The sequence below is a fragment of the Quercus suber genome, unplaced genomic scaffold (genome assembly GCF_002906115.3).
Source record: "Quercus suber isolate HL8 unplaced genomic scaffold, Cork oak 2.0 scaffold_161, whole genome shotgun sequence".
Classification (NCBI taxonomy): Eukaryota; Viridiplantae; Streptophyta; class Magnoliopsida; order Fagales; family Fagaceae; genus Quercus; species Quercus suber.
Window position 1 is genome coordinate 1021078 of NW_027069622.1, and position 22386 is coordinate 1043463.

Genomic DNA, 22386 nt, shown 5'->3' on the forward strand with positions numbered 1-22386 from the left:
GAAATATAAATGATGGAAATAAATTACTGAATTTGAAGTTCTGAACCAGTCAATGAGAACAGCAAATACTGATAAACCCAGGGACTGGAAATTCATGTTCAAAATAAAGAAGACAAAGACAATGGAAGCTTTTTTTTTCAAATGTGGGGGGTGGCGCTTGAATGCAGCACCAATAATGGGCAGAGAGCCCACACAGAGGGGGAAATCATCACTTTAGAGTCTCAAGTTTTTGCATTCATCGTAAAGTCGACACAAGTCTGGCAGCTGCAATCTGAGAAACGGCAGATTTCACATCCAAAACACACACAAGAAGTGCAACCCTTGCATGTTGGAGACCGGGTGCAGCCCCTGTACACCCTGCGACTTGCTCGTTCTTCATCATCATCGCATGAAATTCTGAATTCAGAAAGCATGTTCACATTAACTACCATCCAACTTATTTAACCAAAGATAATAAAAACAGTGTACTTGCACCCTAATAACATCGGTGGGAATACATAGATATAAAACATACATACATAGATGTTTCCATTTATATTAGCGTGCATGTATGGGGTGGGGGTTGCAGCACCCCTTCTTCTATCTCATAGTTTTTTTGTCTTTTAAAAATTAATTAATTAATTTTATAAAGAAGAAGAGTATTTAACATTTTAACTTGTCTCACACTTAAATTTAAAATATGATAATAGAAATTTTTTACTTTTTGAAATATTAGAATATTCAATTCGATCAAACTCAAAAAATAATAAAAATCTGATTTTATTTTTTATTTTTATTTTTATGTGTTCTTCTGATATAATGTTGTTGCATAACTGTTGTAGTACTATTTTATCCTCACACAATCGTGCCTTGTAGTTTATCCAATTTCTTTATGTTTATACACGATAAATATATAAAATCTGCACAAAATATACATAAAATATTTGTGCACATGTATGTATTGTTCCCAAATCAACCCAAGTTAGTATCCCAATCAATTCACACCATGATTCCAAGTAGTAGACCAACTAAGCCTACCCCCACCATACCATGTTCTGGGCACAAAAGCAGACGATGAGCATGAAAACACCAGGTTCTAGATAACCATGATGTCTTTAATATTAGAGAGGAAGATCAAAGCAAATGATTTGATCCAAGAACCCAATCTTGGAAAAGATGTAGGTTAGTTTTTTATGGCTTTGTTCAGTCAAGTACAGATAAACCACGCTTCCACAAATTTTGAGGATTGGATTCCCCATTTTATTGCTAAGCTCCAAACTTTGTGAGTAGTAAAAGTATTCATTTACCAATATCACAATTTATGTTGTCTCCTTCAAAAGCATATCCAAAAGAGGGATCTCTTGACTTGACCAAATTTCGTCAAAGTCTAATTCTAATCTAATTCTGCTTAATGGAAAGTAATTTACCCTGACGTCACCTTAGACTAATTTGATTGAAAAGAAATAATAGCCTACTTTCATGTTGAAACTATCATTAGATATAACTCTGCTTATAATAACCCCATCCTCAGTTATTTGCTGCGTCTATGGCATTAAGCATGAGTAAAATATCCATAAGACATTTCTTTACAACTCTGCTTACCCATATGTGCACATATTGACATTTCTATTTTCCATCTTCCATAAAAAAATTTCTCCATTCAAAGTAGCCAGAAAAACTCCAGTCCTCATAGAAAATGGCGTAATAAAGTCCTCTTATTAAACTCAACAAAACTAAGCCTTAATTCCAACAAATTGGGAATCACATACACTATTTCACACATGCAATAGCACCAAAAGCTAGTACCCATCAACCATTGTTGCTGCTGCACATCCTCACCTTTGAAGGACACCTTAGATAGTCTTGTCCATTTCTCATTACTATGTTAGTTGAAGCTCTACAAATGGTAAATTATCATCAAAATATCACCCACTTCAAATGTTGGTTTAAAATTGAGTACACGTCTAGCAAAATATATCATTTGGAGATTTGAAGAAATGTCACCAATAGACAGACAACAAGAAATCAGCTGTAACTGATTACCAAACAATAAACGAAAAAGCAAGCAGAGTCCCTGAAGCGGGTAACCATAGAGAAGCTTTTACTAAGTTCAATATAGCACCGATAGGTAAATGCTTATTGTTATGGCCTTCAACCTTTACATAGCCATGTTTCATGATGAATTGAAGTGGTTTGAAGTCCCTTAAAAGTGGAAACCCTGTTTTCCAATCACAAGGTGTGGGTAAGAGGTTGAGACCACAAAGATATTGGAAGTTCCCCTTTGATTATGCAGATGCAGACATGTCCACTTTACAGCGCACAGTAAGTTTACCTTCTGTCTAAGGGAGCGTGCATGATCATCTGCATTCCATCTAGAAGACACAATGATATAAAAGGGCCAACTGATTTCTTTATCTACAATTAGGAGAACCAAAATCAAGATTTCATATGTTTTAAGAATTTTTGCTGCATTCTATCCATAAATATGTATAAGCTTGCAAAGGTTTCTACAAATTCTCTCCAATCATTCAATCAACCAAAATTACTTTGTAAATTTCCCTTCAGGCTTCAGCTGACATACCATATAAATTAGCCTTTTAGATTTGATGGCTACTAAGAGAAATCAAACAATATGGCAGTATAGCGAAACTCTGAAACTAACAAGACAAGTACCCCTTATTCTATTAAGCAAACTGACATCTTCAACTATCAATTTAGGACTAATATTGCAACCATCCAGGTTACTAACAAACTATAGATGTTATTTGCTGTAACAAAGTTCAAATGCTTCCTAGGTGGAAAAGACGACTCTATAACAAACGACACCAAATGAGTACAGACAGAGATATTGAACAGGCCACCACAGTGAATGAGCATCCAATTAAGCCGTTAAAAAAGGATTTAACTCATTGACAATTTCCAGATACCTAGAGTGTAGGGGTAAAAGGATTAAAATCGCGACACATTCCTGAATGGCCAATAGCATAACATATCAAACAAACAGAATGCAACATTATTCATTCAAGAATACTAAAGGAAGAATTTATTCAATGTAAGGGGAAAACATACTTGTCATATGGCAGATCAGAACATTTCCAATTTGAATCTGCCAAAGCATCATGATGAATCCGACATTCCTCTTTTGTCCGCAGACGAAACCTTCGATCCTTGTTGCACCTAGTACAGCGAATAAACTCATCACGATGACAAGCTCGTCCATTATGAGATCTATGGGACCCATTAGCATTTTTTGATGCTTGGTTGTAGTACTTGAGCAGCACTGTCTTAAACAATGGAACCTTCTCCTCGTTAACTATGACCCACACATTATTCTTCCATTTCCTTGCTGTCTCTCTTCCAGAATGCTTCTCAAATGCAGCCGGAGTCAGCTTGTCTAGTCATTCAAATTGTCAATAAAATAATTAGATTATCATAATTAAAGGAAAGAATGAGGATAAAAATCCTGGGATTGTATCATATGGTATATGCTATAAACATCAGAAAGCAAACTGCAAGCATGAAAACATAAAGCAGGGTAAGAAGAAATAATAGGCCCGTATCCCTATCAGTTCAACACATTCAACATTCAAACATGCTAATTAGAATTTGGTGGATCTCCAAAACATCGTGCTGACCAAGACAAAGGCCTAAACTAACTGCTCAAGTCATCACATTTACCACATTCACAAAAGAGCCATACGATGACTAACTGTATACAGAAGAATGGTGAAAGAGTGATAGTTCCATGTAGGTGATCCTTTCACTTCTGAGAATTGGAGTAGAAGAAAATAACTTTTCAATGCTCAACTGCAAGACAAGTCAAAGATAAACAGAAGAAATCTCCCCCTAATCGACCTAAGTTTCTTTCAGAAGGAGATAAGAAACCATATATTGAGTCAACCCCTAAACATACACTATTGATGTTAGAACATCCAGATGTCTCAAGTTCTCATCCAACTCAGTCATCAACCCAAGTTCAAAGTGCTATCTTTCGAGAATCAAGTTTGGCATATTACAAAGAATTCTTGCAATAATCCTCTCCCGAAGTTTCTAGGAGCTGATCGGGCATGCTCTGCTATGGCAAGCCTCTGATATCAACAATTATGTAAAGTAGGAATGCAAAACCATCTTAATTCTGATATCTCACCAACTGTAAGACTTAAACCTTCAATCTAGATACCTGCATCATAAAAATGAAAAGACATGCAGACCAAGAGATGCATAGTCCAAACTTGTCAAACCGTACGCATGCTTGCTCATCAGAATTCAAGTTCAGAGTCTGAGCGTTGCCTGGAGAGGATAATAGCCTAAGAACAAACCGATCATTATAGCATCACCCCCAGATGTGCCAATGTCAAAAGTGACAAACAAAATTCACCAACCAGGTTTGTCTTAACATTCCAACAGAACGAAGAAGAAGAAAACACAGAGAAAACGCATAAAATATACAGCCAATGCTACATCATCCCATAAGGCCACAACACTTCACTCTGTCAAACAAAAAGAACAGAACTTGGAGGTCAAAAACCAATCTTTGTTTACCTAAGCCTATTACATTGCAGTCATAAATATAACAACAATGTAGGTCTTATTTAAAGACACCACCTCAAGAGACAACCACTCATACAAGCCATGTTCCAATCTAAAACCGAACCATATCAAGCCGGAAGTATATCCAACCACATAGAACTCCACTCACTCACTCAGACAAAACAACATACACATAAATTGTGTAACAGGAAAGACAATGAAAAGCTCTCCATCATCAACCTTAAAACTCTGATCCCGAAGCAGATTAAAACAGAAAGTGACACACATCAACGTCAAAACCAGTTCACCACAACCTCTATCTTTCACACACAAACACACACACATAGACGCATCCAACATGCATAAAAATCAAAACCCATTTCCTGAAAATACCAAAAGAGAGATAGAGAGAGAAAAAAGAGAGAGACCTTCCTGACAACCAGGGGTGCATTCACAACTGATTTCAAGGTCACCATTTTGGAAAACCCTAAGCCTCCCAACAGCATCACCATATCTGTGACTGGTACAACCACACGTGACCTCTATATAGTTCAAACATCTCCTTACCCCACTCATCTCACTCAGCTCTTCCTCGCTAAACATCACCACCAACTCACTTTCTCTCTCTACCCCATTAGCCATTTTTTTTTTCTCTATAAAGCCAAAAAAAATAAGAGACTACTAAAAATCTGTTCTTTGATAAAGATAAAAAATAAGGAAACAAATAGACACCAACCCAGAAAACCCTTTGGAGAGAAATCGAAGAAAAAGTCAAAAATAAGCGAAAAGAAATCAACAAAAGAAAATGGGTATTTGGGTTTGTATGGTTGTGGAGAGAGATAAAAGCTCAAAAAGCTCGCATCTTGAAAGGGTTACTCCGAGAGATCTGGTGGAGAAAACGTTAAGAGCGGTAGAGAGAGAGAAGAAAGAGTAAGAGCGAGAGAGAGAGAGAGAGAGAGAGAAACAGAGAGAGAGAGAGAGAGGGCTGTGTTGGTGATGGGGTTGTGTTGTGAGGGAATGAGCTGGCCTATGGAGAGTTGAAACAAATGTCGTGGGGTGAATGAAGTTTTTAAAGGGGTTAAAAAAAAAAAGAAAAAAGGAGCGCTTTGCCTGTGCCTTTGGGTGCTCTCTTCTCCCCTCTTCTAGTTCTATACTTCTATTACACTACTACTTGCATGATATGACATATGAGAGAGAGAGAGAGGGTGAGACTTTTAAGAGAGAGAGAGAGAGAGAGAGAGCTTTGCTTTGGGGTCAGGGCCTTTGAGTTTTTATGTGGGGGAAAATCCCTCTCATGTGAAGGAGACGAGGTTGTTTCGAAAAGTGTTTTTAAGTATGTGTTGTGCACTCTTTTTATTTTTTATAGTGTTTTATTTATTTTTTTATTTATTAATAGTACTTTTTTTTTAGGTAAACACACTGTTCTCAAGTTTTCATGAATAGGGTTACTTACATTTTTTTTCCCTACTACTAGTAAAATAGGAGTTTTTATTATGAGATTATAGGTCTGTTCTGCATTTTTTTTGTTATTTAATTGTAATCCGAATATCAATATCTACTTGGTTTTTGGTATCCCTAGATTTATAGTAATTAAACAAAAACTCTTTGAATTCTCTAATCACAATGATACGCATATGACTGTATTAAAGTTCCTCTTCCCAAGATATTGACATTATTGAGGTGAAGTAGAATAGATTTATCATAACCTGAAGTAGGGCCTAAGTATGTTTAGGATGGAGAAATGAAATGAGAGGAGAGAGGAAAACTAGGAGAATATATATATATAAATTTATTGAGAAAACGACTATTAGGAGGACCATCGGACCCATCTCAATAAGGAAGATAGAGAACATAAAAAGGGGTTATCCTATTTACAAAAAAGCAAACAAAGACCAATTTTTGAGTAAAAAAACCTGATTTTCAATGAACAAAAATAAAATCCCTAGAGAGTAAAGAGTTGAAAGCTTGCTTGATATTTATAGTGAACATTTTTATAGAGTTGAGGATCATGAAGATGAGGTAAAATATAACTGCTATTATTATAGTCATTTTTCGCTCTCTAAATATGTATGAGAGTCAATGAGTCATCTTACTTACACCTCTTCTCTACTCCCATCACATTCCTTTGTTCAAATATAGTAAATAAGGTGGTGTATGGAGGAAGATGAAGGAAGAAGCTAGTGCGTTGACAAAGTAAAAAAATGATGCTTGGTGATTAATTACCAAAGAAAAAGAAGATGCTGTTGCTTGCTGGTGGTGAGAATATTACTATTTACTACTATAAAAATATTATGGTTTGCAATCAAAAACCAACTCACACTCGAACTTTATTTGTTTTTTGCAATTTGGTTTCAACAAGTCATAAATTATGTGACTTTTTCATGTGCGGTTTGGCTGTGTTGTGTTAGGTTGAAATAGCCGTATGGTGGTTAGGCATCATGTCATCATGACTCATGCATTCAAAGTCTGTGACATTTCAATAGTGGTGAAGAACACACCAACGTTCCAAATATTGCTTGCACAGTAGTAGTACATAGCCATTTGAACAACCCTTCCATAAATAAGGCCTGATTGTTAATGTTATTTTAGTTGTTAATGTTATTCTAGTAATGTTGTTTGTATTTTTTGAAAATATGTCTGGGTAAAAAAAATGCGAAAAAAATATATAATGTTATTTAAAAACTGAAAACATGTATTTAAACACATATATTACTAAATGTGACCTAAATTATTATTATTAGTTTTTGTGTTGTTATTATGCTCTACATAATTTATGGGTCCAGTTAATATGTGCTATAAGAGAATACATTAATTCATCTATTTTTTGAAAAATTTTTTTAAGAATTGAAAAAATTGCCAATATTTTTTTAACTTAAAATTTTTTTAAATAAAAATTATTATGTGCCTTAAAGCACGTATTAACAAAATCTTATATTTATTAATATTATATGTTTTTGGGTTGTTTATATAAATTTGAAGCCAGAATTTCTGGACATTTAACTCCTATCACTGTCTCAGCCAGTTTTCGTATGTGCTTGCACAGATTTTTATATCAATAAAAGAGTAACCTACCTATTTTTAATTAATTATTTTGCACGAATATAAGTACAACAGAACTTGCCCTGCCTTATCAAAATTATAATTTTGCTAACATTTTAGTATTAGTTTAGGAATACGAGGTAACTCTAATAAATTTTGATGCAACATTAAAATAGTACTCCTACTTAATAATTATATTAAAGTAGGCGTGACGACAGGGAAACAACAGTAATTGTTCCTGTTACCATAGCAAATGACCATAATTTAAAAAAAAAAAAAAAAAAAAAAAAAAAAAAAATCAATTGGGCACCCTCAAATTCACCAAAACCAAGAGATGATGGATAATTATTTAAAGTGAAATCCACCGAATGATGGATTTTTTTTCTTTTTTTCTTTTTAATACTTGAATGATGGGTCTTAATTCTTAAAGATTTTCAATGTTAATGTTAACATTGCATGATTTTGTTGGAAAAGCATGGCAGATTGCCTTGTTTATAGAAAGTAGAAACACAGACGTGTACAAAGTTCTATGGTTTCTTTTTGGGTGCTTTATTACTCACTTTTCTTGGTTGTCATACAATATTTCTTTGTAGAGTAATATGGCTTTTGTATCCCACTATTACTAATCTAGTATGCATGGCATTGTTTATTGCATTATCAACTAGTAAATGATTGCTATGTTTAGGTCTAGCACGCATTATAGCTACCTCACACTCCCTCTTCATGCTTTCTTTGCGGTTCTGAAGATATGTGCTCCCAAAAGGACCATCCAGTTCTAGGCAAACTTGCTCAGTGTGCCCTTTGAATTCCCAACAAGGTTGATTTCCTCTAGGACACAATTACTCAATCAATTGACCTTAGCAACTCACAGTATCCAGTTAGATATTACTTGGCATTGCAAGAAAGCCAGTGGAGGCCTGCTTGCCATTTCTAATGATGATCCCTATTTGTCTATTCTTTTTGGGGTCAAGGACTCAAGGAGCATCATTCCTCAGTCGGCATTTTAACCAAGGCAGGTTTTTATGTACTCAGAGAATCATATCTTCCTCATAAAGCATTTGGGATAACTTATTTTTATTGGTTTACTTTGCTTAATGTTAAAATACATTACACATATTTGATTTCGCATTGTATATGTTTTTAGCATTGCTTAGTCCACCCTTGATTAAGGGCTTGAATCAATGCATATCAATTCTCTTTCATTCATGCTTAAATTTAAAGGCTTCATTGGTCAACTATCTTGTATGTATACATAGAGTATAAACAAATGTGGATTCTAGTTAACTTAACTGGTAAAGTCTTTGAAAGTTGAATAACAGATCTAGAGTTCAATCATCATTTATACTAAAAATCGATTGGTGTCTTAGTTTGATAATAAAGAATTATCATTAGAAGAAAAAAAAAAAGTATAAGCAGATATTATACATACGTTTTAATATATAAAACATAGAGATTTCATTCGGAACATGTTCCCTCTCCGAAAAAAAAAAAAAAAAAAACTTTTATATTTAAAAAACAATTTGAATTAAATTATAACTTGTACCCAGACAAAGTGGTACTTTTTACTTAAACACAATGAATCGTGTGAGCCTTCCATTTCTTGGACAGGTTCGTGCTTGTTGGTGCAATGCATAAACAATAACAATTTAGGTACATTTGGATCAACTTGTTGGAAGGCATTGAACTATATACTATGTCCCTAAATCCCAATTTGGCTTTTATATCAAATAAAAGGTGGAATCAGGGGCCAAGTAGTTGGATTGTTCTGTTAGTACCACATCCTGGCATGATGCCATCATCATTTTTATTGAAAAGTAAGTTGAAAATCCTTGATATGGTTGCCTCAACTTTTATGGTAGATAGAATAATAAACAAGCCTCTTTTTCACTGTGGCATGCGATTCTCCTTGATGATTGGTTTGATTTATACCCCATGTAGCTCCTTTGCATTCAAAAAAGTTCACACATAGCCAACCATTACCTTAAGAAGTGCAACATACAATAATAGACCTCTTTAGAATATTTTAAAGGTCTTAAATTACTAAGTTCCATACATGTATGACAGCTTCTCTCTCTCTCAATGTACAATGATAATGAACTTTTCAAACGTAATAATCAAAACCCATGAAATAGTTGTGAGTGTAATAGAACAAAAGTAAGAGTAAGACCTTAATTTCATATATTTCTTCTCCTATATATGCTATGACCAAGACCAATTCTTTTAAAATATTCCAGCTATGGCTAGCTGCTTTCTATTCCAGTCTATGAACTTTCGCCGCGTGGAAAAATGTTTGGTGGTCTTCTTGACTAAAAGCTTGCCTATAAATTTGAACAAAACTCATGACTTGACCTTGGATTCCCAAGAGGACCAGTCTAGTTCCAGCTTGGAAAATGTCGTTGGCCTAACAATTTGAGATGTATGTACTACATATATAGCTCTAATGTAGTCCTTTTGACATTTCAGTACTAAATAGTAGTAAATATGAATTCTTCTATTTAATGAGCCTGAGCCACAAAATACAAAATTATTGGGCGGCCGCCAACTTCTGCTCTGTCAAACGGTTATGAGTTTCTTTTTTCCATAGCATCCTATGCAAAATTAAGAAAAGTCCAAGAGTTCGGCGACAGGAACCAAATTTTTCTGTTATACATACTTTCTCACAAACTCATCTCGTTAAAGTCCATCACAACACAGAAATTACACAATTTTGGTGGAAAAGTCGGTGACAATTTTTTAATCACCAATTACACATCAAATCTTATAATATTTTTATAATTGATAAAATAACAAGTTATGATTAGTATATGATAAAAATAATTTTTTGAGTTTTAAATGAGATTAATTGGTAAAGTTTTTGGTTATTGAATAAAAAATTTAATTTTTTACTTATATCAAATAATCAAATAATATTTTAATGTGTTAATAAAAAGCAGTTATATTAAGCAGATATCGTAAATTTGAAATACGGTGTAGCTATAAAAATATGAAAATATGATCAGCATGCTGGGTGGGCTTGAAAATGTGGGTTCAAATACCATCACCGTATATCTGCTTACAGCCTCACACTCTACACTTGGCCGGTGCCTACCAGGCTACCACTAGGTTCACTGCCACATCCACCTCCTACAAATAGAGCCATAATAGTCCAAAACCCAGAAAATGTACTGCCCTCTAGGTCAGCTACAAAGCACATATGAGAAAATATACGACTGCAGCTCATTTGGTCACAATTTTATTGCATAGAATTATGATGGGTGAAAAAAAAGTTAGATTAGTATGAAAGTGATTCACAACAACTTGTAAGGAGAGGATGATTAAGAGCTTACAAACACATATTTAAACTATTAATTAGCTTAATTTAGCTTTTAGGCCACCCCCTCTGGGATCCGACCACAAAAATCACGTCCATACAAAATGTTAAGAACTCATAGATAAAATTTACCATTAAAAATCGACTTGTAAAAAAAGAGTATTGAAGAACTTATAAATACATATTTAAACTTACACTTAAACAATATAAAACAATTACTAGAATTATAACAAATTATAAACTCACATGAACTTACTATTTTTACCTAATATACATAACTTTTCACGTGAATAAATTGCGGCAAAAATATAAGTTTAGTCAGAGTCTTAACATTATTGGTTACTGTTTCTCTAACAAAGGCCAAAAATTAAAAAAGGGTCGAGGACAAGTGGTGCATTCCTTCAAAGTAGAGGGTAAAAAAGATTGATTTGGTTTTTGTGCAACAAATGGTGCGTATGTCAGCTATGTTGAGGTCATGGTTCAGCAGGTATGGACACAATAATGCAAAATATCTGACATCTGAGCCTGAGTCTGAAAGGATGCGCAAAACCCAATGTTACTCTCTTTCTTTTCTTTTTTTACTGTGAATCAATCTGTCAATCTGGCCATAAGGTACAGCATATTTAAGCTTTTGGTAACATCTGAAGCTGACGATAACACCTTTTGTGGCAGACGCATACACCTCTCATTCAATGTAACCATTTTTTCACTCAAGCTTGGTATGGAGTAATTTGCTTCGCACTAATAAACTACGACACTGGACACTAATAAATGAAAGAGCAGTGGCTGTTTGTTGCATAATTTTAAATATATATTTTTTATTTTTAAATAATATTATATGTATTTTTATTAGAGTATTTATAGTAAAAATTATATAAAAAATGTCATTTTTATATATCTAAAATTTATTTTATTATTTTACCATGTTTAGGGTAAAAAAGATTGATTTGGTTTTTGTGCAACAAATGGTGCGTATGTCAGCTATGTTGAGGTCATGGTTCAGCAGGTATGGACACAATAATGCAAAATATCTGACATCTGAGCCTGAGTCTGAGAGGATGCGCAAAACCCAATGTTACTCTCTTTCTTTTCTTTTTTTACTGTGAATCAATCTGTCAATCTGGCCATAAGGTACAGCATATTTAAGCTTTTGGTAACATCTGAAGCTGACGATAACACCTTTTGTGGTCAGACGCATACACCTCTCATTCATTGTAACCATTTTTTCACTCAAGCATGGTATGGAGTAATTTGCTTCGCACTAATAAACTACGACACTGGACACAATAAATGAAAGAGCAGTGGCTGTTTGTTACATAATTTTAAATATATATTTTTTATTTTTAAATAATATTATATATATTTTTATTAGAGTATTTATAATAAAAATTGTATAAAAAATGTCATTTTACATATCTAAAGTTTACTTTATTATTTTACCACGTTATTTTATAATATCTCATTTATCAGATGTTTTATAATTCAATTTTATATATTAAAATAATATTTACTACACATTAAAATAATATGTTTATAAAAAACCCAACAAATATACAAATGCACAGCTAATGGTAGTCACCAACACCCAAGAACCAACAGCCACCGCCACAACAACAACCACTGCTACAACCACCGTCACAAACTAAATCCATAATCACTGGATCTTCCAACAAATTTCAAATCCAAAAACCTCAACAAAATAAAAAATAAAAATAAAAATAAAAACTCAAAATCTTCAACAAAACCCCAACCCAATAGATCAATCAATGACAAAACTCAACCAATCATCGGCGGCGAGATTGGCAAAAGCAAAAGCAACAAAATATCAAACCCTAATAAAGCTGAGATTCAGAAGCAGAAGAACATACCTTTTTTCTTGGTTCAGTCCAAGCAACAAAACCTAGATTTGGTAAGCTCTAAAAGACAAATCTGAAATCACACGCCAAATTCTTCTACTCCACAGAACCCAAAAAAATTAAAAAAATAATTGATATCTAAAAAAATAATCTTCTGGGGACAATTATGCCTTGACTCATGGAACAAAGCAAGAGAAGAAAAGTCCAACGGAAGTGAAGCTTTTGGAGAAAGAAGAAGAAAAGAGGAAAAGAGAGTGACAGAGATAGAGTGGCGGAGAAAGAAAAAAGAAAAAAAAAAAAAGAGAGAGAGAGAAGAGAGAGAGTAAAAATGGATGAGAGAGAATGAATAAAAAACTATTTTTTTAAGCATTTTTGTCTGTACCGTTGCAAATTTGCAATGGTACTGTTCACATGTTGCAAATTTTATAAGATTTGGCACATCTGATAAAAGGAGTTTTTGGTGCTTGGTGTGACAAATGTGCCAAATATTTGGCATTTGGTACATTTGTCACACCTGCTGTGGATGCTTTTAGAATTGTGTATAAGTCGAATAAGTCAGGTTAGGGGGATTTTTTGACCCAACTTATCATAGTGGGTTAAAAAAAATTCAACCTAACCCAACTCATCACATAAGTCCAACCCAACCCAATCAACCCACATGAGTTTGGTTGAATATGGAGAAAGAAAAAAGAAAAAAAAAAAAAGAGAGAGAGAGAAGAGAGAGAGTAAAAATGGATGAGAGAGAATGAATAAAAAACTATTTTTTTAAGCATTTTTGTCTGTACCGTTGCAAATTTGCAATGGTACTGTTCACATGTTGCAAATTTTATAAGATTTGGCACATCTGATAAAAGGAGTTTTTGGTGCTTGGTGTGACAAATGTGCCAAATATTTGGCATTTGGTACATTTGTCACACCTGCTGTGGATGCTTTTAGAATTGTGTATAAGTCGAATAAGTCAGGTTAGGGGGATTTTTTGACCCAACTTATCATAGTGGGTTAAAAAAAATTCAACCTAACCCAACTCATCACATAAGTCCAACCCAACCCAATCAACCCACATGAGTTTGGTTGAATAATTTTTTTTATTACATTATTATTAAATTGAGCAGAAAAAAATATATCACACTTACCACTTGTTGAAGGTCATTTTTGTAAAATAGGCCCAACTTAGCAATGCAGGCAGCAAATAGAAGTGACAAGCATAGAATGGGCAAGAGAGTTCTAAGGAGGAAAGTGATAAGGAGGAAAACGAAAGAGTTGCGGCAGAAAAGGAGTTACAGGTTACGGCAGAAGAAGAAATGGAGGAAGTTGACTTGGAGTCTGCTTCGCAAGGACCAAGGCCCATCTCAATTAGTGCAAGTTTGACAAAAAAGGAAAAAACAGAGCTGGTACGGTTGTTGAAAGAATTCAAAGACGTATTTGCATGGGACTATAGTGAAATGCCAGAGCTAGACCTTGAGTTAGTTGCACATACGTTAAATGTGGACCCACAGGCTAAGCCAGTGGCTCAGCCTGCCAGGATATTTCACACAGAAATAGAAGGGCAGATAGTCAAAGAAGTGCAGAAGTTGCTGGCCGCAGGATTCATCAAGTCCATTTAACATCCACGCTAGCAATCTAACATAGTACCAGTAAAGAAGAAGAATGGCCAGATAAAGTGTTGCGTAGATTTCAGGGATCTCAACAAAGCATGCCTGAAAGATGAGTTCCTATTGCCAAATATGGATTTATTGCTAGATTCTGCAGCAGGAAGCGCCATGTTCTCATTCATGGATGGTTTCAATGGATACAACCAGATCAGGATGGCACCAAAAGATGCGGAGAAAACTACTTTCAGAACGCCCATGGGGAACTTCTACTACACCGTGATGCCCTTCCGGTTGAAAAATGCAGGTGCGACTTATCAACGGGCAATGACGGCCATATTTCACGATATGATGCATTAGGAGTTAGAAGACTATGTGGCAAAGAAGTCAATTCCGTACCGTACTGGTCAATTCACCGGTACAAATAACCCCTTATTTTGTACTGGAAAAAATACCGGCCGTACTGGCCGTATACCGGCTGTACCGGCGAAATTCGACTGTTTCGGCTGGTAAATGGATACCGGGCCGAAACACAAAAAGTCTCATTTGTAAGGAAAGAAAACAGAGAAGAAGGAGAAAAGGAAGAAGACGATGACAAAGTAAGGGTGGCGCCGTGAAGCAACTGCTTCTTCTTCTTCTTCTTTCCTTTTTTTCTTCTTCTCTGTCAGTCTATCCATCTCCCTCTTTTTAAAAAAAAAAAAAAAAAAAAAGCTGAACCTTTTTTCTTCTTCTTCTCTGTCCGTCTCCCTCTCTGTTTTTTTTTGGTTGAACTATGTATGTGGTCTGGTTTCTCACTTTCTCTATCTTTGTTTTGTATTTGTTTTTGAAGTTTCCTAAGGTCTCCACGTGACTATAGTACACTGCCACTAGCTGCCAAGCATTGAAACTATTGAAAGCTTTTAATTTTTGAATAAAAGGTGAGCTCTCCACGTTAAAGCTTCCATCACTTCTTTTCAGCTTTGGCAGCCCAAATGATGTGACAATAATGTACGTGTATTACCATATTGCCACTGCAACAAATTTATATTTAGAACAATGCTAATATTACAACATTTTAAACAATTTTTGTCATAATTTGTAGTGTGAGGAATTGTAAGTGATGAAAATGTGAACTAACATACACTCACAATTTTTTTCACCCCTCACAACTTATAATATAAGGAGTTGTGGTAAAAGTTAATAACTCCATAAAAAAAAAATAAAAAGTTGCTAATGTGATATATTGAGTTATTAGAAATATAACTTTATATATTGTATAAAATAGTAAAGAATAGCGGTAAATCCGAAACGGTACATCGGTATTGACCAGTATCTGAAATATATCGTACCGCTGACTAAACCGGTACAGCCTCCGGTACGGTATTAACTTCCTTGCTATGTGGATAACATAGTAGTTAAGTCAAAGAGGAGAGAAGAACATTTCTGTGTGTTGATGAGACTATTCGAAAGATGCATAGCCTTTAAATTGAGAATGAATCCCCTTAAATGCGCGTTTGGTGTATCCTCAGGGAAATTCTTGGGTTTCCTGGTACACAGTAGGAGAATAGACGTAGACCCAGCCAAAACCACAACCATTGCAACTATGAGGCCTCCAGCCACGGTGAAGGAACTGAAGAGCTTCTTAGGAAAATTCTCATATATTCGGAGATTCATCCCTAGGTTGGTATAAATCACTGTGGCTTTCACTAAGTTGCTCAGGAAAGGACAAAGTTTTGAATGGGGAGAAGCGCAGCAGACGGCCTTCAGGAGGCTGTAGTAGATCATGATGAACCTCCCCATAGTACAGGCCCCAATCCACAAGAAAACATTGCTACTTTATATGGCCACCAATTCATATGCCATTAGTGCCTTAATCGCCCAAGAAGATGGAGGCGGCATCGAGCAACCAGTATACTACATCAGTCGCGCCCTAAAAGATGCAGAAACTCATTACCCAAGGGCGGAAAGGGCATGTTTGGCTATTGTGTATACCTCACAGAGATTACGCCATTATTTCTTGGCCTACGAAGTATGGCTGATGACCAAGTCTCATGCCATCAAAACTTTGCTACAACAGCCAATCTTCTCTGGCGGGATATCTCAGTGGTTGTTACAATTGTTGCAGTATGACTTGAGAATGGGGGCATTTAGAGCAGTGAAAAGCTAGGCTATAGCAGACTTATTGGCACAGTTTCCAGGGAAGGAAGAATTTTAGCTGGACGACGAAGTTCCGGGGGAAGTAGCCATGGCGGAGGAGCTCAGAGAACAGTGGGTAATGAAATTTGATGAGTCTTCTACTGCCCAGTCTAGAGGGGTTGGAGTAGTTTTGTATCATGAAGAAGATAAAAAAATAGCACTATCATTCAAGTTGGAGTTCTCCTGTTCAAACAATACGGCAGAATATGAAGCCTACTTAATTGGGCTGGCCACTACTCTTGAAATGGGAGTTAAGCATTTGAGAGTACTGAGTGATTCAAACTTGGTAGTCTACCAGACCAAAGGGAGTTTCTCCTTAAAAGAACCTAGCCTAGCCCCGTATAGAGCAATGGCCCAGAAAATGGAAGAAAAGTTCTTAACTTTTGAAATAGAATATGCTCCGAGGAACGAGAATCGATTTGCCAATGCGTTGGCCGTACTAGGTTCGCAAATAATGTTTGAAGGGGGGAGCACCAGAGTAGAGGTCAGCAAGAGAGAAGAATCCATAATTGAAATGTTGAAAGAAAGGTTCTAGGAGGAACACTACGAAAGAGATTGGCGGATACCCATGAGGAAAGCTTTGACAGGAGAAGAAGAAGCCATGGAACTAAAAATACTCAAAGACTACACCCTGGTGAAGGGAGAACTGTACCACAGGATGCCAGGTAGAGTCTTGTGCAGATGTGTGGGGCAAAAGGAGGCCCAGAGAAAGTTGAAAGAAGTACATGAGAAGACTTGCGGATCCTACGGAGAGGTCAGCCTTTACTACAGACTTCAAAGGGCATGCTTTTATTGGCTAACCATGGGTAAAAATGCAGATCAAGTCTAAACCCAGCGTGGGAATTGTAAACTTGCAGCAGACAGAGAAGAAAGTTACGCTGCATTCGTCAGCGAAGACTGGATAAGCCCATTTGTACAGTACCTGACAGAAGGCATCCTGGCGCAAAAGCATAGTGAAAAATATAAGCTCAGGAGGTTAGCAACGCATTATTTTTTTACATAATATGGTCCTTTTCAAAAAAGGGTATGATGGAGACCCCTTGAGGTGTTTGGGCCTCGAGGAGGCGAGAGAAATGGTAAAAGAAGCACACTTAAAAGAGTGTGAGGAACACTAGGGAAAGAAAAGGTTTTACAGATGCCTGCTGTAAATGGGCTACTACTAGCCTACAATGAATAAGGATATAACAGAATTTGTGAAAAAGTGCTATAGTTGTCAAGTACAAGCCAATTTGATTCACACTCATCTGCAGAATTTGCATAGCATGGTCACACCATGACCCTTCCACACTTGGGAGCTTGACTTGGTTGGACCAGTGAATCCACCGTCACGAGGATACATATGGATACCAGTGGCTATAGAATATTTTACTAAGTGGGCAGAGGCAGTACCACTTCGTAAAGCCACATAAGGAGTAGTGGCAAACTTTATCAAGGAAAACATAATTATAAGGTTTGGAGTTCCCCACAGGATCATCAGTGACAACGGCACACCTTTTGTCAATAGTGATGTGAGAAAAATGCTAGAGTTCTACCAAGTCAAGCATCACTGGTCATCACCTTATTACCCTCAAGGAAATGGGCAAGCAGAGACAACAAACAAGACTCTCATAAAGATTATCAGTAAAATAAGCCAAGAGTATACAGGGGGATGGGCAATGCACTTGCCTGATGCTCTTTAGGTTTATAGATGTTCACCTAAGTTAGCCACAGATTTTTCACCTTTTTCCTTGGTCTACGGAACTGAGGTGGTGAGCCTAGCAGAGAAAATGACCCCATCCCTGAGAGTCATGCAGATGCAAGAAAAAGAGAGTCAAGAAGAAGTCTTTGCGGCAGAAAGGTGCGAAGACCTGGAAGGACTTGATGAAAAAAAAGAAAAAGCCCAAAAACACAGACGCAGATACATGCAAAAAATGATTGAGGCCTATGGTAGGATGACTAAAGAGAGAGTGTTTGCAGAAGGAAAACTGATCCTAAAAGTGGCAGATTATGTTAGGAGAGGCCTGGCAGGACCATCGAAGTTTGCACCGAAGTGGGAAGGACCCCTTGTGATAAGAGAGGCACATTTAAGTGGATATTACCGCTTGACTCAGATGGATGGCAGGGACTTAATGGACTCTATCAATGGGAAATGGCTGAAATGCTACTACGCCTAAGAAGAAAAGCCATGTGATTATTCCTTTCTTTTGTTGAAAAAACCGTTATGTTTCCTTTTACTTTGTTTTTCGTCTTTCAAATGACTATGTCACAAGACAAAATTTTGTAACTTGCTTTCATGAGGATGCAATGAAAAGCATGAAGTGTTTATTATCATATGTCATAGCAAAAGCAAAAACAGTAACAAAGTGTACCATCATAAGTGTAGCATCATAAGTTACAAATCCAAACTATGGCAAACTAGCCCAAATAGGTACTATAGGAAATATAATGTACTAAACAGAGTAATAAGGCGAAGGAAACAACAAGACAAAGAAAAAACTGCATCATCATCAATCAAGTCCAGAAATGAGTGGCTGATCTCCAAAATGACTGGACCCGCCTATACTCGAAAAAAGGTGCTCACGACGGCCCTCAAAGTCTGCCACTTCCTTTCTCAAAATCTCGAGGCGTGAGTTAATAGCATCAACAGTAGGCTGGACTCTCCTCATAAAAACAGCCCGGCCAATCTCTCGAAGGTGGTCTAAGATAAACTCCACAGCAAAACCAACACTAATGAGCTCCTACACCGCAGCCTTCCACTGTAGGATTCTCTCGGTGGAGATAGTGTCAACAAAATTGTGTTTAATATCGTTCAGCACACTCCCCAACATCTTTAAAAAATGCTCTCTAGCGGAGCAACCAAGTTAGAATCCCTGCATGAAATCCCCACGGTTGCTATAGAGTGTCACCAATCGAGAAGCGCAGTCCTCAGGGATTCTGAAGCCATGAAAATCTATGTAAAGAGGTCCGGAGCCCCAGAAATCTGCAGGTCTAAGATCATTGCCTTGAGGTTGGTCAAAGCGTGTAAAAATGTCTGCAGCCTCGCGCATAGGATCTAGAATGGTGCTGGAACCATCGTCCACTTCAAATTGAGAAGGCACCGTAGGAGGTGGACCTGTCAAAAGGGCACAAGGTTTGAAATGAGAAACCTTAGAAAAAAAAAAAGATAAACCCACAGGGAAGAAGTGAAGGAAGAAGAAAATTTACTAGAGCCAGCGGTAATGAGCGCTGTGGAAAAGACAAAGACAGGCACAGAAGGAACGGCAGAAACGGACGCTGTAAATATGACAGAAACTGGTACAAAAGATGTGGCAGGAATAGGTGTTGTGGGCATGGCAGGAGTAGCTATTGCAGACACCTATACGTTTGCTGCAATTCCTAACTCCTCAAAGGTCTCTGCAAAAAGAGAGATAGACATGCAAATAAAGAGGAAGAGTGAACTTAGCAAAAAAGAGGAGAAGAGTGAACTTAACGAAGAAAGAAGAGAAAGAAAGTAAGAAAGCACATACCCATTGTCTCGAGTGGAACACTCTCCTCTTCCTCAGATTCAGAAATCCTCTTCTCCAAGATGGGCTCATCTTCAGGATCCTTAAAGATCTCTTCAGATTTCTCTGAGGACAAGACAACATCAAGCCCACGTGTGGCAGAAACAGGAATAGAAGAGGGAGTAACTACCAGAGAAGAACCGTCCTTCACAGCCTGAGAAAGAGCAGTAAAGGGGTCACCGGTGGAAATGACAAGAGGTGTAACAAGAGTAGCCTCGATCTGAGTAACAGCAGGAGGGGTGGCTCTCCTTTGAACAGACGGTGTCACGGCAAGAGTGGGGTGACCTCACTAACCTCCCCAGTATGAGTACCCTCATCCATGGGTACCGGTCCAGTGGGAGAGATAGTAGCCTTAGTAGGAACTCCACGAGTAGCTGCAGAAGGGGCAGGTGTTGTAAACTCAGCCCCACCATGAGAGCCCTCCATAGGTGTGCCCATTGGGGCGGAAAGCCTCTCAGCAGTAGGGCGATATATGGAAAGAGGCCCAGGCTCATCCTAGAAGACAAGAAGAAGAAGATGTGAAGATAAAAAAAAATATATGACCTTTTAGGTGAATGAGGTAACCAAAAGCTTATGGCAGATTGGACACATGCGAATTGAAAAAGAAAAAAAAAAAAAAGAGAGAAGGAGCAAGAAGAAATATACCTCTGATTCAGGTTCCTCGAGCAAAATAGGACGGGCAGCTGACGTATCCTCCTTGTGCTTAGATTGCAAAAAGAAAAAAGGATAAGAGAAAGAGTCAAAGAAAGGAGTTAGCAAGCATGTAAAGATTCAGGAAAATTCAAAAAAGAAAAATTATATATATGTGTACTTGAAAGACAAAGCAAGAAAAAGGTTTTTAAGTGACGTACTCTTCGCTGAATGGCAGGCGCAGGATGGGGAGTTGTCTTCCTCTTACTGTCTCGTGTTCTGCTGGCAGGAGTAGCACCTATGAGAGGCTGAGGAGTGGCAGACTTAGGCTTGCTGAAAGATTTAAGCTTGGCAGGAACTTTTTTGGCTGGTGCAGGAATGTTTACTACTTTAACTTTCTTTTCCCAACCTGGGGGGTAATCACCTATATGCCAATACCATCTTTTCTTCTCCTTATCTTATTCAAAGATGGCGGACCAGCTCTGTTTCCTGACATAGGCCAACACGAACCTGGAAGGAAGGAGCAACCGAGGATTAGGAGAGACGACCATGCTAAGTCCCTCAGGAGGAATAAGAGAGAAACCGCGACTGCCAGCCAACTCTTGCTCAAATAAGGTCATTACAGCTTGCCAATAGGCGTGCATAGCATGAGTGCAAAGGCCCTCCCTCAGGGAACCAGGAACCGTAACTGCACTGAAGCGCTGTCTCTAAAAATCAAAAGCAATGTGCCACAGAAAAGGCCTAACTGAAGTCAGAGACTCTGCGAGGAAGGAGAGGTCATCAGGAATATCCTGATCCAACCCAAATTGTCTCCTTACTCGGTTGGCAGGATAATGGACAAACCTGACATCTTCATCTGCTAAATAGGGCAACCATCTGACATTGGTGGCTGCCAGATAGGTGATACCAGTCTCATTAAAACCGGCTAAAGGGGTGGTAGTACCAACAGTATGAATAAACGAACCCATTGTAGAATTAACACATGTATAACCAGAACTCAAATGTCTATAAGCTCTCCAAGAAAAACCAATACCTTTATTGAAGGACTCAACAACAGAATAATCGATGGGCTTCAAACTGGACCAACGAAAAGCTAGAGGAAAATCAAACTCAAATTTGCCGCAGAAGTCAGTAATTACCTGCGGACAGGATTGGTACTTCTCTTTAGCAAATCTGACAGGCCTACACTTTGCCAAATACTGGGCACAACGCTTGAATAATAACTGCTACGGGATGGTGCTATGTACAGAGGAAGTGACTATGTTACAGGAGCCAGCCTGGCTCTCGTCACTCCGCAGGATATCCAGTTGAACATATAGATGCCCCAAAAACATGGGGGCCAGCGGTAGACTCACTTCGGCAGATATTTTTATGGCCAAACGAAAATATAAAGGCTTTATGGCATAATGGGGATGGGACCCAAAGACAAACTTACAAAGTAAAAAAGCAATAAAAGCAACACGGCGAGCAATAACAAAAAACTTGGAAGAAGAACTAACCCAGTAAGATAACTTAGCATTTCCAGCCATCCTTTTCTTCAACTCCACTTCGATGGCTTCTTCTTCCAAGGAAAGCTCAATGGTAGCAGGATCAACATCACCAAGGATTGGCAAAAGTAACTGATTAGCCACATCCTCAAGAGTAACTGTGAATTCGCCGCAAGAGAAGAGGAATGTGTGAGTGGTGGCACACCACCAGCGAACCAAATAACGAAGGTTGTAGAGGTCTCGAAAATTGGAAAGACTTCGAGATAGGAC

General features: G+C 37.3%; 1 protein-coding gene across 1 annotated transcript; it reads right to left on the reverse strand.

The window, feature by feature from the left end:
• Positions 1–5627, reverse strand: LOC112024131 (protein ULTRAPETALA 1). The gene is made up of 3 exons (XM_024056771.2): positions 4938–5627; positions 3049–3373; positions 1–396 (listed from the first exon to the last, which is right to left on the reverse strand). The coding sequence occupies exons 1-3, from the start codon at positions 5149–5151 to the stop codon at positions 222–224; spliced, it is 714 nt and encodes a 237-aa protein (XP_023912539.1). The 5' UTR covers positions 5152–5627; the 3' UTR covers positions 1–221.
• Between the last annotated feature and the right edge of the window lie 16759 nt (positions 5628–22386).

Excerpts from the sequence above, each read along its gene's own strand:
- LOC112024131 (XM_024056771.2), bottom strand. The coding sequence starts at position 5,151 with ATGGCTAATGGGGTAGAGAGAGAAAGTGAGTTGGTGGTGATGTTTAGC. Across the intron at positions 3,374-4,937 it reads CACCCCTGGTTGTCAGGAAG|ACAAGCTGACTCCGGCTGCA; the intron begins GTCTCTCTCTTT and ends TTGAATGACTAG. Across the intron at positions 397-3,048 it reads TCTGATCTGCCATATGACAA|AATTTCATGCGATGATGATG; the intron begins GTATGTTTTCCC and ends TTCTGAATTCAG.